General features: G+C 43.2%; 1 protein-coding gene across 2 annotated transcripts in view; it reads right to left on the minus strand.

Annotated features, from left to right (window-relative positions):
* Window positions 1-16,060, minus strand: part of RFX4 (regulatory factor X4) — a 164,511-nt gene that overhangs the window by 27,728 nt on the left and 120,723 nt on the right. For both annotated transcript variants that reach the window (XM_024732164.1, XM_024732163.1), the window contains 3 exons: window positions 13,229-13,373; window positions 8,591-8,685; window positions 8,055-8,172 (listed from right to left, as the gene is read on the minus strand). In XM_024732164.1, coding sequence (XP_024587932.1) covers window positions 8,055-8,172; window positions 8,591-8,685; window positions 13,229-13,373 — 358 coding nt within the window. The remainder of the gene's footprint in view (window positions 1-8,054; window positions 8,173-8,590; window positions 8,686-13,228; window positions 13,374-16,060) is intronic.

Below are 16,060 nucleotides of genomic sequence, written 5' to 3' on the forward strand. Positions count from 1 at the left end.
ACTCCCCCATTCCATCCCACCCTCGGGAGCCTTCTTCCCAGCTTTGCCCCTTTGCCCCTTGGAGACAAATGGGAGCCAACATCCCTCCCCACCAAATCTCTCTAAAGGAAGCTTTCAGGGACAAAGCAATTTTTTTAAACGAGATTTTAAATTATTTCTATTATCACGGCATTGCTTGGTTTTGTTTTTCTTCGTGAAGTATCAGATAACACTGGGTCCTGCCCCAACTGTCCTTACACAAGGAGGGCCAACGCTCGTTTAAAAACACAAACCCGGCAAAAAAAAAAAAAAAAAAAAAGAATTTAAAAATGAACACCAGTGTACTCAACACCAAGCTTTATAATATTTTAACATTTTACCATATTTGAATCATATTTTTAAATTGAAGATAAAAATGAACCCCCTGTGTTCCCTTCCTTAATCCTACTTCTCTGCTTCCTGTGTTCATGCCCTGATGTAATCACTGCCTCGAATCTGGTATTTACTGTTTACATGCATTTCTATACTCTTACTACCTATATTTATATATCCATAAAAACACACGATATTGTTTTTTATTTTCAAACTTGATAGAAATGGTACCATACTTTACAGAGTATTCTACAATCTGCACTTGATACTTTGGGTGTTTTTAGATCTATCCACAGTGACACATGTAGGTCTTGTTTAAGGGCCATTGTGTGACTATGCCACGATTTATTTGTCCATTCTCCTGTCGATGAAATTTAGGTTATTTACATTTTTCACTATTGGAAACTGGCTCTAATGAATATTTTTTGTACCTGTTGCCTAGGTACAAAAAATACCTGGCTCTAGGACCAGAAGTGGAATCAGTGGGTCCAAGAGCACCTGCAATCTTAAGTCTTAACGAGATAGTGCCACGCTGCTCACCAAAATCTTCTACATCCTTACTGGTAGCGTAGGAAATACAGTATTTGCCATCTGAAGGGTATGGAATGTTATTGTCTTTATAAGTTGCAGTACCCTAATTACTAGAAAGGTCCACCTCTTTTCATATGATATTGCCCATCTGAATTTCCTCTTCTGTGAACTATTCATATTCTTTGCCCATTTTTCTAATGGGGTATTTGTCTTTTAAAAATGTATTTAGAGGGATTTATCATATATTCTGGATATTAATACTTTGTTCATTATATGCATTGCAAAATATCTTCCCCCTTTCTGTGGCTTTTTTTTTTTTTTTTTTTTTTTGGCCACACCATGCGACTTGTGGGATCTTAGTTCCCTGACCAGGGATCGAACCCAGGCCCTCGGCAGTGGAAGTGTGGAGTCCTAACCACTGGACCACCAGGGAATTCCCTCTGTGGCTTTTATCTTTTAATTTTGTCTATGTTGTGCTTATTAAACAGAAGTTTAAAATCCGAGTGCAGTCAACTTTGCCAATACTTTCCTTATGATTTATCCTTTTTGGTACTTTTTTAAAGAAATAATTTCCTATTCCAAAGTCATAAACTTATCATCCATATTTTCTTCTAAAAGGTTTTTTTTTTTTTCATTTAGATGTTTCTTTTCAGAAGGGGAAAATTGTTTCTAGGGAAGGGGTCTAATTTTATTTTATTTATCCTAAAATGCGTGTCCCAGAACCTTTGTCCACTGATTTTTTTTTTTTTTTTTTTTAAATAAATTTAGGCACACGGGCCCAGGCACTCCGCGGCATGTGGGATCTTCCCGGACCAGGGCTTGAACCAGTGTCCCCTGCATTGGCAGGCGGATTCCCAACCACTGCGCCACCAGGGAAGCCCTGTCCACTGATTTTTAATGCCATATCTCTGTCACACAGATCATCTGTACAATCCTCTTGTTGAGACAGAAAGGCAAGAATTTGATGAGGCAAAGACAAGTTTCATGTCAGCCTGTCTTGGGCATCTCTGCTGTTTCACTACTCTTTGTCTAGCACTGTTAGATGACCACATTGTCTTACTCCTTAACAAACCTGAACATCAGGTAAGCAAGTCCCTATACCTGTTCTTTATTACTCAGCCTTTTGCTTTTCTATATGAATTTTAACATCAGATTTTCAAAATCAAAGGAAGAAAAAGTTAAGAACCAGATGGAAATTCCAATTGATTTATATATTTGAAGGGCATATCCTTTTCCAGATATGAACAGGGTATATTTCAGTAATATTTAAAAATTTTTTTCCTTGAAGGTCTTAAAATAATTTTTGTTAGAATTTTTTTCTGGGCACATTTCTATTGCTATTGTGAATGGGATATATAGATATAGATATATAGATACATAGAGATAGATATTTTCTAGTTAATGGTAAGAATGTAAATGATTTTTTAAAAACTGAATTCAGTAACCTGCCTGAATTCTTATTTGTTCTATTAGTTTGTAGATTCTCTTTTTCTTGTCAGCCATCATGACATGTCTAGAAATAAAGACAATTTTGTGTTTTCCTTTCCAATTCTTATATTTCATTTCCTCTTCTTATTGCATTGGCTAGGACCTCCAGTATGTATCTATCAGAAACAGCATTAGAAGGCATTTGTGTCTTATTCATGATGGGAATGGGAAAACTTCTAAAGTTTCACCATTTGGTATATTGTTTTCTGCAGATTTTTGAATGCTCTTTAACATATTAAATAAATACCCTTCTATTCCTAGTTTGCCAAGAGTTTTTAAAAATTATACTTGAAAGCTGAACTGTATCGAATACATTTTTCCTTTGTATCGATAGAGATGAACATATGACTTTTCTCTTTTAATTTGTTAATGCAGTATGTTAAATAGTAATTTTCTGACTTTGAATCACACTTGAATTCTTGGCATAGGCCTCATTAACCATGATTTAAAAAGAAATTTGCCCTGGATTTGATCTGCTAGTATTTTATTTAGAATGTTTTCATCTATATTTATGTGTGGTTGAGTCATAATATTCTTTTCTTCTACAGCTCTTCCAAGATTTTGAAACTGAGATTATATTAGCTTCATAAAATTAACTGTACAGCTTTCCTTCTTTTGTTTTCATGTTCATTTTCATAAACTAAGGATTTTATGCTTCTTAAAAGTTTAGTAAACGTTGCAATTTATGCCTGATGTTTATTGAGGGAAGAGACCTTTTCATTTACTGTGGTTATTATTTGATCTTATTTCTAGCATCCTGTTTCATATTTTGAGTTTACGATCCTTTTTCTAAGCTTCTTTTATCTTCTCAATTCTTGCCATTTAAGTTTTCACATTTTTCCATTTTTCTTTGGTAACTTATGATTCTATTCTTTTAGTGATGATCATATATCCAAACATCTATTAAATCCAAACTATAAATTTTTTTCAACAAATTCTACAGTTATTTAGTATTTCAAGACAAAGACCTTAGCATGCGTTAACTATTCCTTAAAGATTCTCTCCCAACTACCCTGTGTTTTATTGTTTCCTGGAATTTGGTTTTACCTTCTTGAAACACACACAAATTCGTTTTTAAATTACAACCAAAAGTTAATTAAATTTGTTTATATATTTTAAAATTTCTCTCATCTTAAAACAGGGTTCCCAAATTCTTTGACACTCCTTCCTGGGAAAATTGTGGCGGGGGTGTCTATGCACTTCCTTCAATCTTGGTAGGTTTGTGACTGCTTTGATCAACAGAGTAAGGGGGAGTGAAACTTTCACTTCTGAGATTGGGTCATAAAGGCAATGCGGCTCCCCCCTCGGCACACTCACTCATGGGGCCTAAGCTTCCATGTGAGAGGTTCAACTGGTCAGAGGCCACTGTGTGGTGAGGAAATTGAGCCACATGGAGAGGCCACCTGAACACACTCCAATCGGCAGTCCTAGTGTTCAAGTCATCCCAGCTCAGGCACCAGACATGTGAGGGAAAAAGCTTCCAGAGGATGCCAGCCTCCAGCCGTTGATGAACTCCAGCTTTTGAGTCTTCCCCTCTGAGGTCCCAGACATCATAGAACAGAGACAAGCCATCCCCGCTGGACCCTGTCCAAATTCCTGACCCATAGAATCTGTAAGCATAATACTGTTTTAAACCACGACACTTTTGTTAAACAACAACAATAACTAGAACATTGTTGTTTCTTGTATCCCAGACCTTAGCTATGGTTTTATTTTTCTTCTTCTTGAAATCCATTCTTTAATTTTTCTTTTTTTTGCGGTTCGCGGGCCTCTCACTGTTGTGGCCTCTCCCGTTGCGGAGCACAGGTTCCGGACGCACAGGCTCAGCGGCTATGGCTCATGGGCCCAGCCGCTCCGCGCATGTGGGATCTTCCCGGACCGGGGCATGAACCCGTGTCCCCTGCATTGGCAGGCGGACTCTCAACCACTGCGCCACCAGGGAAGCCCCCATCCTTTAATTTTATTTAAGTGAAGTTCTATGGGTGCCATATAGTTCTCTTAGTTTTTGTATAACTGAATATGTCTTTGCTTTGCCCTCACTCTTGAATAATGGTTGACAGTTCTTTGTTCTCAGCACTTAAAAGATATTATTCCATTGTCTTCTGGCATCTCTTATTACTCATGATAGTCTAATTATTGTTCTTTTCTCTCATAGCTTAAAAAATTTTTTACTCTATCAATATGGTTTTAGAAAAACCATCAATGAGGGGTAAACAAATTTGTCTAGCCTTTTTGTGCCATGCATCTGAGCCCAGGATATTTGTCTCAATTGTGGGAATTGAAAAAGCATGGGTTTTGTGGTCATGCACATCCGATTTTGAAACAGAGCTCTGCCACTTGCCATATTGATTTTGGGCAAGAAAATTCTCCAACTCAGTAAAAAGGTACCTGTTATTATCTGCCTTGCAGAGTTGATGTGAGAATTGAATGGTTCTATGTGCTTCCTACACATTTGTTATAAAGAGTGGCATTATCCTGCCTTTGCTTCATGTTCTATCACGACTTCCTTGTCTGTTATATTGAGGGCAGTAATAGTGGACCTCATAAGTTGTTGTGAGAATTAAATGGGGAAGTGCCTAATGTTATGTCTAGTGTACACTAGGCCCTGAATAAACGTTACTTTGCTTTTCTTATTACTATTCAGCTGAAGGAAGTTACAAGAGGCCTTGGCAGTGTGGCTCTAGCATGGGATAGATCCCCAGGGGAGCTCAGCTTAGTTTGCTGTGCATCCTGGGCAAGCCCCCTCTCCTCGCTGGGTCTCTTGCTTCTTCTCCCGAATGCAGGGAAAGCAATTCCTGCCTCCTGGAGCTTGGAGGGGGCCTGAGAGACATTTTGAATGTCAAGATTCTGCAATTTAGCAGGTTCTGGGTAAGAGAGCCAGGCCAGGACATCGAAACACTGAGAAGCAGTCTGGAGGCTCCGTCCGTCATGGTCACTTGGCCTGGGAGTTGATCCCATGTGGCCTCCCCGGCCCTGCCCGAGTGGGTGAGCTTTGATGCTAGGCCAGAAAACAAGCGTGTAAAAAGGTGAAAACCTGGGAAATGATATGTAGCCCTGCCCCCTTAGCCATCAAACCCGAGGCAGCCTTTCACAGCATTTCATGCTGAAGCACTTCCAGGAACTATCGTTGCCTTCCGGATGTTCCTAACAGTGAAACAGGGGCATCTGGTAAAAACCCATAGTGAAAGGTAAAGGCACCTGCACTGACTTGGGATCCAGGTATCCTACGAACTAAAATCAGAGCAGTCAACTGAAAATATGTTGTTGTTGCTTTTTTTAAATAGAACCTCTAGTTTCCTCAGCCCCATTAGGATGAAAAGTTCATTGCCTGCTACCCTACCTTTGCTGACTAATTTTGCTAGAAAAGTGCTGCTTGCAGCAGAGAAAGAAAGTCTGGCTACTTTAGTTCACCGCATAGGCTCTTTCAGTGAAAAGGAATTAGGGAGAAAAGAGTGAAAAGGAATTACGGAGAAGAAAGGAGTCAACTACCTTTGAAAGAGGCTGTTCTGCGAAGAGGTGATAGAGTCCCCCCGCGGGATCATTGTGATATTCCACACGATCATTGTGACGGTCAGCCTGCTACTCGGACATACAAACCCTGCACCATTCACAGCTACCAGGATCGTGTGGGAGTTATAAGATATATAGAGCTGGCCCCTGTGGTTGGGGGAGGGGCCAGGGAACAGAGGGCTCTTTTTCCTAATTAGCTGTTTTTATACAGGGAACACATGACCCAAACACAACCACCAACTGTGTCTTTGACATATACAGGCAGAAAGGGGGAGCTGGGCTTTTGTCTGCCGCAAATTCTTTCAACTTGCCTGTCACCCCAAGCTGTAAAACTCAACAATGAGTCGGATGAGCAGGACCATTTCAGATAGTTTGCTAAATGGACTTGGAGACAGGTATTATTTCCATCTGTTCAGGGTTGAAAAATACTGTAAAAGTGAAATTGGGTTAATATCTTTTTTCTTTCCTTTTCTAAAAGATTTGTGGCCGTTTTTGCCATTTGCCTGAGTTTCCAGTGTATCCTAGAATGTGTGTGGTTCAAAAAGAAATAAACACATTTTAAGGAATAATATTTCTTAGTAATAAATTCAACCTATTCTAATTGTTCTACTGTCCATAACATTGACTGTTAACTTAGTACATACAAATGGATTTCAAAGGCTATTACAACATAGACTACTTTCCCTGTCTAATGAAGGGTGTTTGATAATATACAGTCAGTATAAGAATCAGCAACTTGAAGAATAAGATATAAAACAAGGAAAGGGTGCTTGCTTTGTGGATGTATATATACTTATTTGTGAGGTATCGTTCTTCTTTGATTTCTGAAGCAATGAAAAAAATCTCGAATATTTTTCACCCATCAGCTTAACTGAAAGCAGTTATGCACAAATGATCTTCCCAGAGCCAGAGGTAACATGTGCTAACACTAACTATGCTGAACTGGAAGTCATCAAAATGCCATGCCTGGTGGCACTGCCCAGGTAGCAGTCACCAGAGCATTTCCATATACAGCTCAAAGAGAATTTCCATCTGTAGCCATGGTGCAGGCAGGTTCAGAGAACTTCCCAATGCTGAGATTAAAGAACTCCACAACAAAACGCTTCTCCAATTGGGTAAACACAGTCTTTCATGGACAGAGCTGTTTAGAAAAAATAGTGCCTTCTTTGTTTCACCACATATTCACTGCATTGTATAGCACAACTGGGAAATAGTGACAAGACCATAAAAAGCTAGATGGAAAAGTGTCAAATTAAACCCAGAGCAAAACCCAGAGCTGATTGGCTTAATTGGAGATAATGAGAAGCAAAACCACATCTCTACTTGCAAAGTAAAACAGAGAACTGAGGCAATTACCCAGAAAATTCACCAACAGCCCTTTGCCGAAATGCCTAGAAAACTGAGGCCAAAGTGTTTTGAGATGTCAAATGTCTGGATAATGCCTTAAAGTTCCACCTCACTTTGCTAATGATGACCTGGACTCAATGCGTATGCCATTCTTTCCAGTGAAAAATGGCATTCACCCCAAGTCGGTGATTAGGTTCCTGCCCGCAGAGACTACTGTAAGCACCTCCGGTCAGAGATTTCAAGTCCCGTTAAACTGGAAAACAGGAGACAAGGACTTGGGGTAGGGCTGTGTCCTGGAGGTGATGAAAACCCAAGGGGTCAGTGAAACAAAAGGGAAAATGAATGCAAAAGTCATTTACTGGGGATCACACTGGGGCACGTTATCAAAGAAAACTTTACCCACCACTGGCCTGTCAATCAAGCCGTTTGCAAATTTTGGCCTCGGAGGCTTCTTCATGTGCCCAGTCTTGGCAAATCCACACTATGAAATTTGGCAAAATAGACCAGTGGAAGCAGCCACGACTGGGGACTTCCAGAAAAAGGGGAGCACAGCCACTGCTACTTACTCCTCTTTAAACTCAAATAATGTTATCTGTGTGCAAGCCTCCCATTTTCAGATATGTATACTTCTCCTTTAGCGTGCAATGCCATCTTTCTCCCCGAAAGTCCTAACAATATCGTGTCCCGCCAGAACAGAGAATGTTTCCGGGTGATGTCCTTGTGGTCTCAGAGACAGCAAGACCATGCCTGACTCCGGAGAGATGGACTTGGTACATGGAGCCCAGAGAAGACGTGTTTGGATGTGGGGAGGGCTGGGGTGGCCTTACCGAAGCTGGGGGCACTGTGCAAGGTCATGTCCCGGATCACCCTTGTGCCAAAACAGGACCACATCAAGAGGAACTGCTGGGCCACCTTCTTCAAGGACCCTTGCCTCTTGGCAGCCACCTACAAGAGAGTGAACGGCTGTATGCGTGGTTGATTTGACCTTCATTTATTACTGTCTCTTATTGAAATGACAGGAAGGCTTCGGGTCTCTAAGTTCAATGTTATAGACTTTTTATTTTTAACAGCAAAAATACACTTTAAGAAATGAAATCTTGTGTCGAGACTCAACACGTACAACCGCTAAGAGAGATGCTGACCTGGTTGAACCAGGGGAGGGAGACTCAGAGTCCTGCCTCGTGACGCACCCCTCCCCCACTCCTGAGGGGGGCCCAGGCCTCTCCTTGTATCCCTAGGGCTCCAAGGCTGCCGAGGAAACACTCAGCTAGCTCACTGCGGGGCTCTGTATTACCCAAGCGCCATCAAGGCGAGTGATGGGCTGCCATACCCGGGCCTGAACCTTCCGCTTCGGCTTACCAACCTTCACAACACACCGGTCCACCATGGTGTCCAGCCACTCGATGTAGGACTCGATGGGAGACTGCTCCTCCAGGAGATGGTCGAACTCCTGATACACTGTCAAACAGAGGAGACCCCACACACCATGCAGTTGTGTTTAAACACACACAGGTGTTAAAAGAACAAAGGAATACAACGGAATAAAATAAAAAGCTCCAAAGTCTTAGCAGGGCATTCAAGGATTTAGAGAATACACCCCAACTTACCTTTCCAGGCTCATCTTCCGTGCCTGTGAACACTTTAAGCCCTGGCCACCCCGGGTTACTTGCCATCCCTGCTTTTCTCAGGCAGTTCCCTCTGCTTAGACTGTTTAGTCTGTCATGAAACAGCTGAAATGATCCTCCGATGAAATCCTATTTACCCTCCCATGCCCCTTGCCGGCAGAACTGATCACTCTCCCTCTGTACTTTCACAGCACTTTACTATTTGCATTCTACCTTCACTGTATCACTAAGAACACTGCTATAGTTAGGGGTGTGCATGGGTGTGTCCCCCTGCTACTTCTTTGCCTGACAGCTTTATTAGCTGGCACATTACCTGTGCTGTAGCTCTTGTCCAGTACGCACCTGCTTGCATGACAGGGGAGACGCACTGCTGCTCTCTTGCTCTCTGCCCCGTGGTAAGGCACATTTGACCGTTCAAATGTTTCTGAACCACAATCATACTGGACAAGCAGCCTAACCAGCCTCTCAGTGCTTGACACATAGCAGACGCTCAATAAACATTTGTGTCAAGGAAACCATCACTGTGCCCTCCAGTTTCCATTCTGGTCAAAGGAGGGTCATCATATCATTTTACAACCTGCCTTCAGGTACAAGTCAAATCATTGAATATAGAAGGACTCTGTAATCAGTGAAGCACTGCAGAAAGTAGAAACATTGCTGTGGTGATCTCCAGTCTGGAACATCTCCTCTTATGACATTTCTTTGTGTTTTTGTATGTGAAGCTCAATAAATCAAACCACAATTCAGGATTCACATGTTCCTACAGTTTTCATTTCTCTGGGCAGCTTCTGTTGTCCCATTTTCCAGGACTGGCCAATCTGCTCTGTTGTACTTAACTGATAACTGCTGCAAGAGGTCAGCTTCCAGGACCCGAAAACATATACTTTAGAATGAGAAAGGACTTTACAAAACCCATTTAGTTGATCTGTCTCATTTTATAGGTGAGGAAGCTATGTCTTAGAGATCAGATGACCCCCCCAGAGTCAGAGGGTGAGTTGGTGGGAGAGCAGGAACTGGAACCCAGTCTCTGACTTTCCCTCTGGTGTTCCTTCACTCTTCACGGCACTGCCTGTGCGTCTGAGACACTGTGCTTCAACCCGTGATGATAATGATCGAGATGGCAATGAGAGTGCTAACTGCCAACATTGACTGAGTGCTTGCCGCATGCCAGGCACTCTCCTAAAATGTTTTCTACAGGCACACTCTGACCTTAGACTACCCCTAGAATGTGAATGTCATGAGGCCAGGACCTAGAACAGTGCCTGGTACACAGTAGTTGCTCAAATGTTTGTTGAAAGGATGAACGGCCCATGGAGGTAGGTACTATTATTACCCCCTCACACACACCCAGCCTTTTGACAGATGAGGCAAAAGAGGCACACAGAGATGAGTGACTTTCACAGCTGGTTAATGGCAGAGGCAAGTTTCAAACACAGCCTGACTCAAGCGCTTGCCTCCCAACCTCTTCTCTACACTAGCTCTACGCTGTGTACCATGTATGTGGCGCACATTGTCCCATTTAATCCTTTTGCGTTATCCCCATTTTACAGATTTGGAAGCCGAGGTCACAGCGCACCAGAGCCAGGGTTTGAATCAAGGTCTGTCAGGCATCCCAACTGCATGCTCTTACCACAGCACCACTTAAGACTCATTCTAATCATCCTGCTCAAGTCCCAATGTGTACTTTTTAATTTAAGGTAAGCCAGGCATCCCCAGCCAGCATCTACATCATGGATGTGATGGTAACCCCCTAAAGCAAGAATCCGCAGACTTGTCAACTGGTTGTAAGGAAAGGAGGGTGCAGCACACAGGTGCCCCTAGTCCTATTCAAACCGACCTTTGGTCCAGCTCATTGTGTTCAGGAACTTACTTCCCAGCTGTCTGGAAGGAGCAAGGATGACACCCGCGTGCCAGGCCACCTGCCTTCAGGCTTCCTCAATCCCCCTCATCCCGGCACTGCATCACATAGTATGTCCTCTTTGGTAAAATGCAACCATTTGGAAATTACTTGTTCAACTTCTGATTTGCCGTTAGCTCTAAGCTCCACGTGGCAAGGGCAGTGTCCATCTTATTCACTGCTCTTTGCTCAGCGTCTTAACACAGTGCTAGACCCAGGACAGGCATTCACTAAGTACCAGGTGGGTTGCACTGAACCTCATTATGACTCCCTTCCTCTAGAAGAATACAATCACAGATTTAAAGGACAACATTCTGGGCTTCCCTGGTGGCGCAGTGGTTGAGAGTACGCCTGCCAATGCAGGGGACACGGGTTCGTGCCCCGGTCTGGGAAGATCCCACGTGCCGCGGAGCGGCTGGGCCCGTGAGCCATGGCCGCTGAGCCTGCGCAACTGGAGCCTGTGCTCCGCAACGGGAGAGGCCACAACAGTGAGAGGCCCGCGTACCGCAAAAAATAAAAATAAAAAATGAAAAAAAATAAAGGACAACATTCTGCCCCCAGCCTAAGAAAGCCAGAAGAGAAAGCCCCAAAAGGTTCTTTCTTGGAGAAGCAGCAGTGACCTTCGTGCTGCTCCAGCAAAGGCTCAGAGCCTGGTCCCTAAAACAAGCAATGGTGATTGTATTTTTCCTTATGAGTCTGGGTCACATTTTCTTCCCCCCATGAAAGGTGCTGAGGGGAGAAGAGAGCTGAGTCTAATGCTGCTAGGAGTGGTTAGCAGAACCAGGAAGTTGGATCATTCTGGGCTTCCACCCATCTATTTGGTCCTCCACAAACATTGCTGGCCCCCGCCTCTACCCCTGGCCCTGTGTGAGGCCCTGGGGACATGGCCATCAGGAGTATAGCTAGCACTGTTAGGGGGCTCTTAGCCATGCTTTCCATTGCCTTCCAGAAGGAAAAACAGAACAGGAAGCATGATTGTAAGCACTTGGAAAGATCCTGGAACCTCTAAAGCTTGCCCACATCTCGTAATTTTTTTCTCCTCTGGCATGCACTAGTGCATGGCAGTGACACCAAAACTAGACCTGGGTTCCAGGTCTAGCTCTGCTACCTTGGGAAAGGTTTACCACCTCTCTGGGGCTCAGTTTTCTCATCTGTAATATGGGGCTGATAAGTGAATCTTCCCCAAAGGGTTGATGTGGAGATTGAGATCATGACACAGGACCTGGCATAAACTAGGCACTCTATCAGCTGAATTATTATTTGTGACAATCTCTAAAATTCTTAACAGGGGGAAGCAGGCTGGAGGCTGTTGCACAGGGAGAAATAAGAGCCTGAGAGGAGCTCTGGGGTCACTAGGAAAGAAGAAGCCCCAGGGAAGGTCCACGTGATCCAGTGCTTCAGCTGCTCCATTTGTTTTTGAAAAGAGGTCTCTAATAGGAACATCTTAGAGAACTCTGTTTATAAACATGACATGCTTAGGCTGGATGAAGAAAGTTTGCCTTCAGGGCAACAGTGTTGAGGGGGTGTAGTGGAAACCTAAGGGGCTTGGGGCTCTCAGAAGAGTAGGCCCCTCTTCTCGGGGTGGGGGACAGCCACTCTGCAGCTTCCTGAATGTCACTATTAGGGCCTTGGGCCTCACCCCATCCAGAAGGCACAGCTGCTGCCATATCCCCCACATCCAGCACAGCCTCAGCACCAAGCTTTCCAAGAGCTAATGGGGCCGGACTCTGTCCTCACGCTCTGTCCTCACGCTCCCTTCCCCCGAGGCACAAGAAGCGACGGCTGAGCAAAATAAGGAAGGAGCCAACAGACCCTGGTCCAGGGGATTCCCTGGGCAGAGGCTGTGATGGGCCGTTGAGGAACAGCACAGATGTGCTAAGAATGGTGGTGTTCTCTGGCCTTCTGTGTCCTCTGCTGCTAAGAAGAGCAACCCGACCACATCAGGATAATACCCGGAGCGGTACTCTCACCATCTTTATCCACAGGGGCGTGAACATGTATTCACAGAAGTGAATCACCTTCCATCCCCTTCTCAAACATCTACTACGATTGAGAGGTTCACCTGCCAGTAAATAGGTGGGCTGACGCCCGTGACCCTCCACAGAAAAGTAGGTGGGATTTCCAGCTGCCTCCAGGCTGACATAATGACATACACTGAGAGAGGCAGCAAGCTTTTGTCCTCATTTGTTGATGCCACCTAGGGAACAGCACCTGGCATTGAGGGTCACGGGTGGGGCCTTTGGCCTGACACTGTGTGCTGCCCAATGCCCCAGCACCCAATGTCTCCAGCAAGGTTGACCCATGTCCTTGTAAATCAGCTAGCCCCTCCATCTAGGCCGACCCATCTAACAGGAACAAGAGAGGGGATGGGATCCCAGGGACAAGGACAGGGTGGGAATGCCACCTAATTATGTACCAAGATACTCTTTCTTTCTTTTTAAACAAATAAAAAGACACACGCCCTGGTAGAGCATCTTACACTGGATTATGAGCTTCCGGTGCTCATCTCGAGTGTCTTCCATGGTGTAGAGGGTTTGCTTGGTGATGCTGTTGAGGTCCACGTTCCTCCAGTCTTCCAGCATTTGGAATGTGATGTCTGCACTGTGGATCACTGTTCGAGATGCCTGGAATCCAATCCAATCAACTCATTAGCTCATGGGTTGTTAGGTTAAAACCTCTTCCTTTATTTCCTTTTAGTTCTTTTTAATGAATCTGTTTATGGTACTTTGCAAAGTACTCTGAAATTCAAGAAAACTCAGATGATGAGTCTATAACTCAGAAGATCCGTATACCATTTTCTCTGTGGCTCTCTCCTCAGATCTCTCTTTATAAGAAACTACCCCATGGTGGCCTAGGCCAGACCAAACCTGCTGTTCCCAGCCCCTTTGGTCTTGACCCCGTGGAACAATGGGATGAAGCCCAGAGATCTGTCAGCCTCCTGATGTGAGCTTGTGGGCGAGAGCCCTGTGTTTAATAACCCGTGTCTCTAGCGTGTGAGAAGCAACAGGCTCTGATCTAGGAAGGGTCCTGCTACCCTTGGGCCTATGATAGATTCAACCCCAGAAATTTTACAAGGTGTATTTTTCGCCTAAGTGCATTCTGAAGCAGTTTATGGTCTAGCTTTCTGCTTTTGCTTTTTATGTAACTATAATAATTAAAACAAATATGAATAATTGAGATGGAAGAAAAGGAAACTATACCTTACGACTCAGTGGTCTTTTAATGTGGTCTGTGTGAATGTGAGAGTGTGTGAGTGTGTGAGTGTGTGAGTGTGTGTGTGTGTGTGTGTGTGTGTGTTTAATCTGTGGCTTCCTCAGCAACCCTCATAGTAGAACTTAAATTTGTAAGCTGGAACAATACTCGGAACAACAATACTTGGAACTACCAAGTTGTAACAATACTGATAAAAGCAAAGAAAAACACTTCCAGAATCATTTCCTTTCCTTGCATGTTTTCAAAAATGTCTTTAATAAAACAAAACAAGATTTCAAAGACACATGGACATTATAAGTTGCCTAATGCTTATGAATTTCCAATCAAATGTAAATACCGACAACCCTTTTACATGTAGACTGTCCGAGCACAGGTAAAATAAAATCTTACTTAAATCATCGTAGAAGTCTTTGCACAACACAGAGGCCTAGAATATATGAATATATGAAAAGTGAGTTGGGTTGGTTTCTAATGATAACTGAATGTGAAGGTCTAGGATTCTGGATTCAAATATACTTAGTGCAAATCCTGACCTTGCTACTGACCAGCTGATTCATTGGGGGCAGGCAAGCAGATTAACCTCAGTTTCCTGATCTATAAAATGAAGATGTACTAGTACCTATCTCTTCAGGAGGGCCGCTGTTGAAGACTCCTTGGGATAATGCTTGCAAGGTGCACAGTTCAGAGAGTAAGAGCTCAATAAGTGAGGCTCCTCTCATGCAGGTCGATTCTCTTTGTTGTGATCGCTCTGACACCCCAGGACCTTTGCACAGGGTACTCCTGCTGCTGAAATGTTCTTCTCTCACCCTGCCCCGGCCACCCTGCCATCATGTGTGCTCCAAATTCAATGCAGTACCCATGGAGAGGGCTTCTCTAACCACATTATCTAAATAGGATCTAAAATGCCCCGTTATTCTCTATTTCCATTCTCTTTCCTTCATAATGCTTATCACTTTTCATTATTTTTTGTTGGGCAAGTACCACTAAGCGTAAATGTCTGGCACACAGTAGGCACTCAAAAGATTTTGTGGGATGAATGTCTGAGATATGAATGCCAAGTTGCTTGCTCAGTGTATATCCAAAAGGGCCTGGATAGTTGGCTCTTGGGTTTAAGTATCTGGGGGTGAGTTTTTGGCTGGATGTTGTTTAGTCTGACTTGCCTTGTGTGTGTTTAGGAAGGCTTGCTGGGATATTAGCTAAGATGCTCCATGGTGTTTCATTCCCAGCACTAACCCTAGTCCTTTGGCTGATCCAGAAATGTGTCTGATAGCTGTCCAGTGAAGATGGAAAGGTAGCAATTGCTGATTAAAGTATGAACTGCCTATGTGAGAAGTGGCGAGTGTGTGTGTGTGCATGCCCGTGAGCATGCAGGTGGTGGTAGGCGTGGGTGTGGATGCTTTTACCTACATGGTACATTAAAGGGTCAAAGGCCTTTCTAAACTTCCTAAATGTCTACTTTTAACTATGTCCTAAAACCGTATCTAGTTCCCTGATATGACCCAAAACCGGCTCTTCCAAGCTGGGAAGAAGAACCAGACGGCATGCACCCTCAGAAACAATGCAGTCTTTCCTTTTTTTTTTTTATAAAGAATATCTCAAATCAATTTATTTTATATACACATTAAAATCTTTTATATTTAATAAATGTGTAAGATACAAAGACAAAAATGACAATTCCCAAGACCCAATACCCATGATGAATATGAGTTTCCCTGACCCAGAATTTACCATCATTAAGGTCTGGAAATATTTGCTTCCATCTAATCACTGTTTTTGTTATTGTAAAATTATTATTGTTTTTGTTTTAAAAAGATACACATATTTATGCAATTGAAATTTAATAGAAAAAATTAAACAAGAAATTTTTGATCTTTATGTGTAGATACTGTATGTTTAGTGATATTAATAGACCCCTCAGGCTTGTGTTGAGTCCCTCCTAAAACCTTTTGATGGACAGAGGTAGGATTTGAAAACTAACCCTGGCAGTGTTTATTTTGTTACTATTCATTTTATTTCCTGAATCCCATTAACCTGTGAGGCTCTGCTCTACCCCAGAACAGTGCCCAGATGTGGCCTCTGAAACAGTACTAACGTGGAA

Source organism: Neophocaena asiaeorientalis, unplaced genomic scaffold (assembly GCF_003031525.2).
Source record: "Neophocaena asiaeorientalis asiaeorientalis breed wild unplaced genomic scaffold, Neophocaena_asiaeorientalis_V1.1 scaffold418, whole genome shotgun sequence".
Lineage (NCBI taxonomy): Eukaryota > Metazoa > Chordata > Mammalia > Artiodactyla > Phocoenidae > Neophocaena > Neophocaena asiaeorientalis.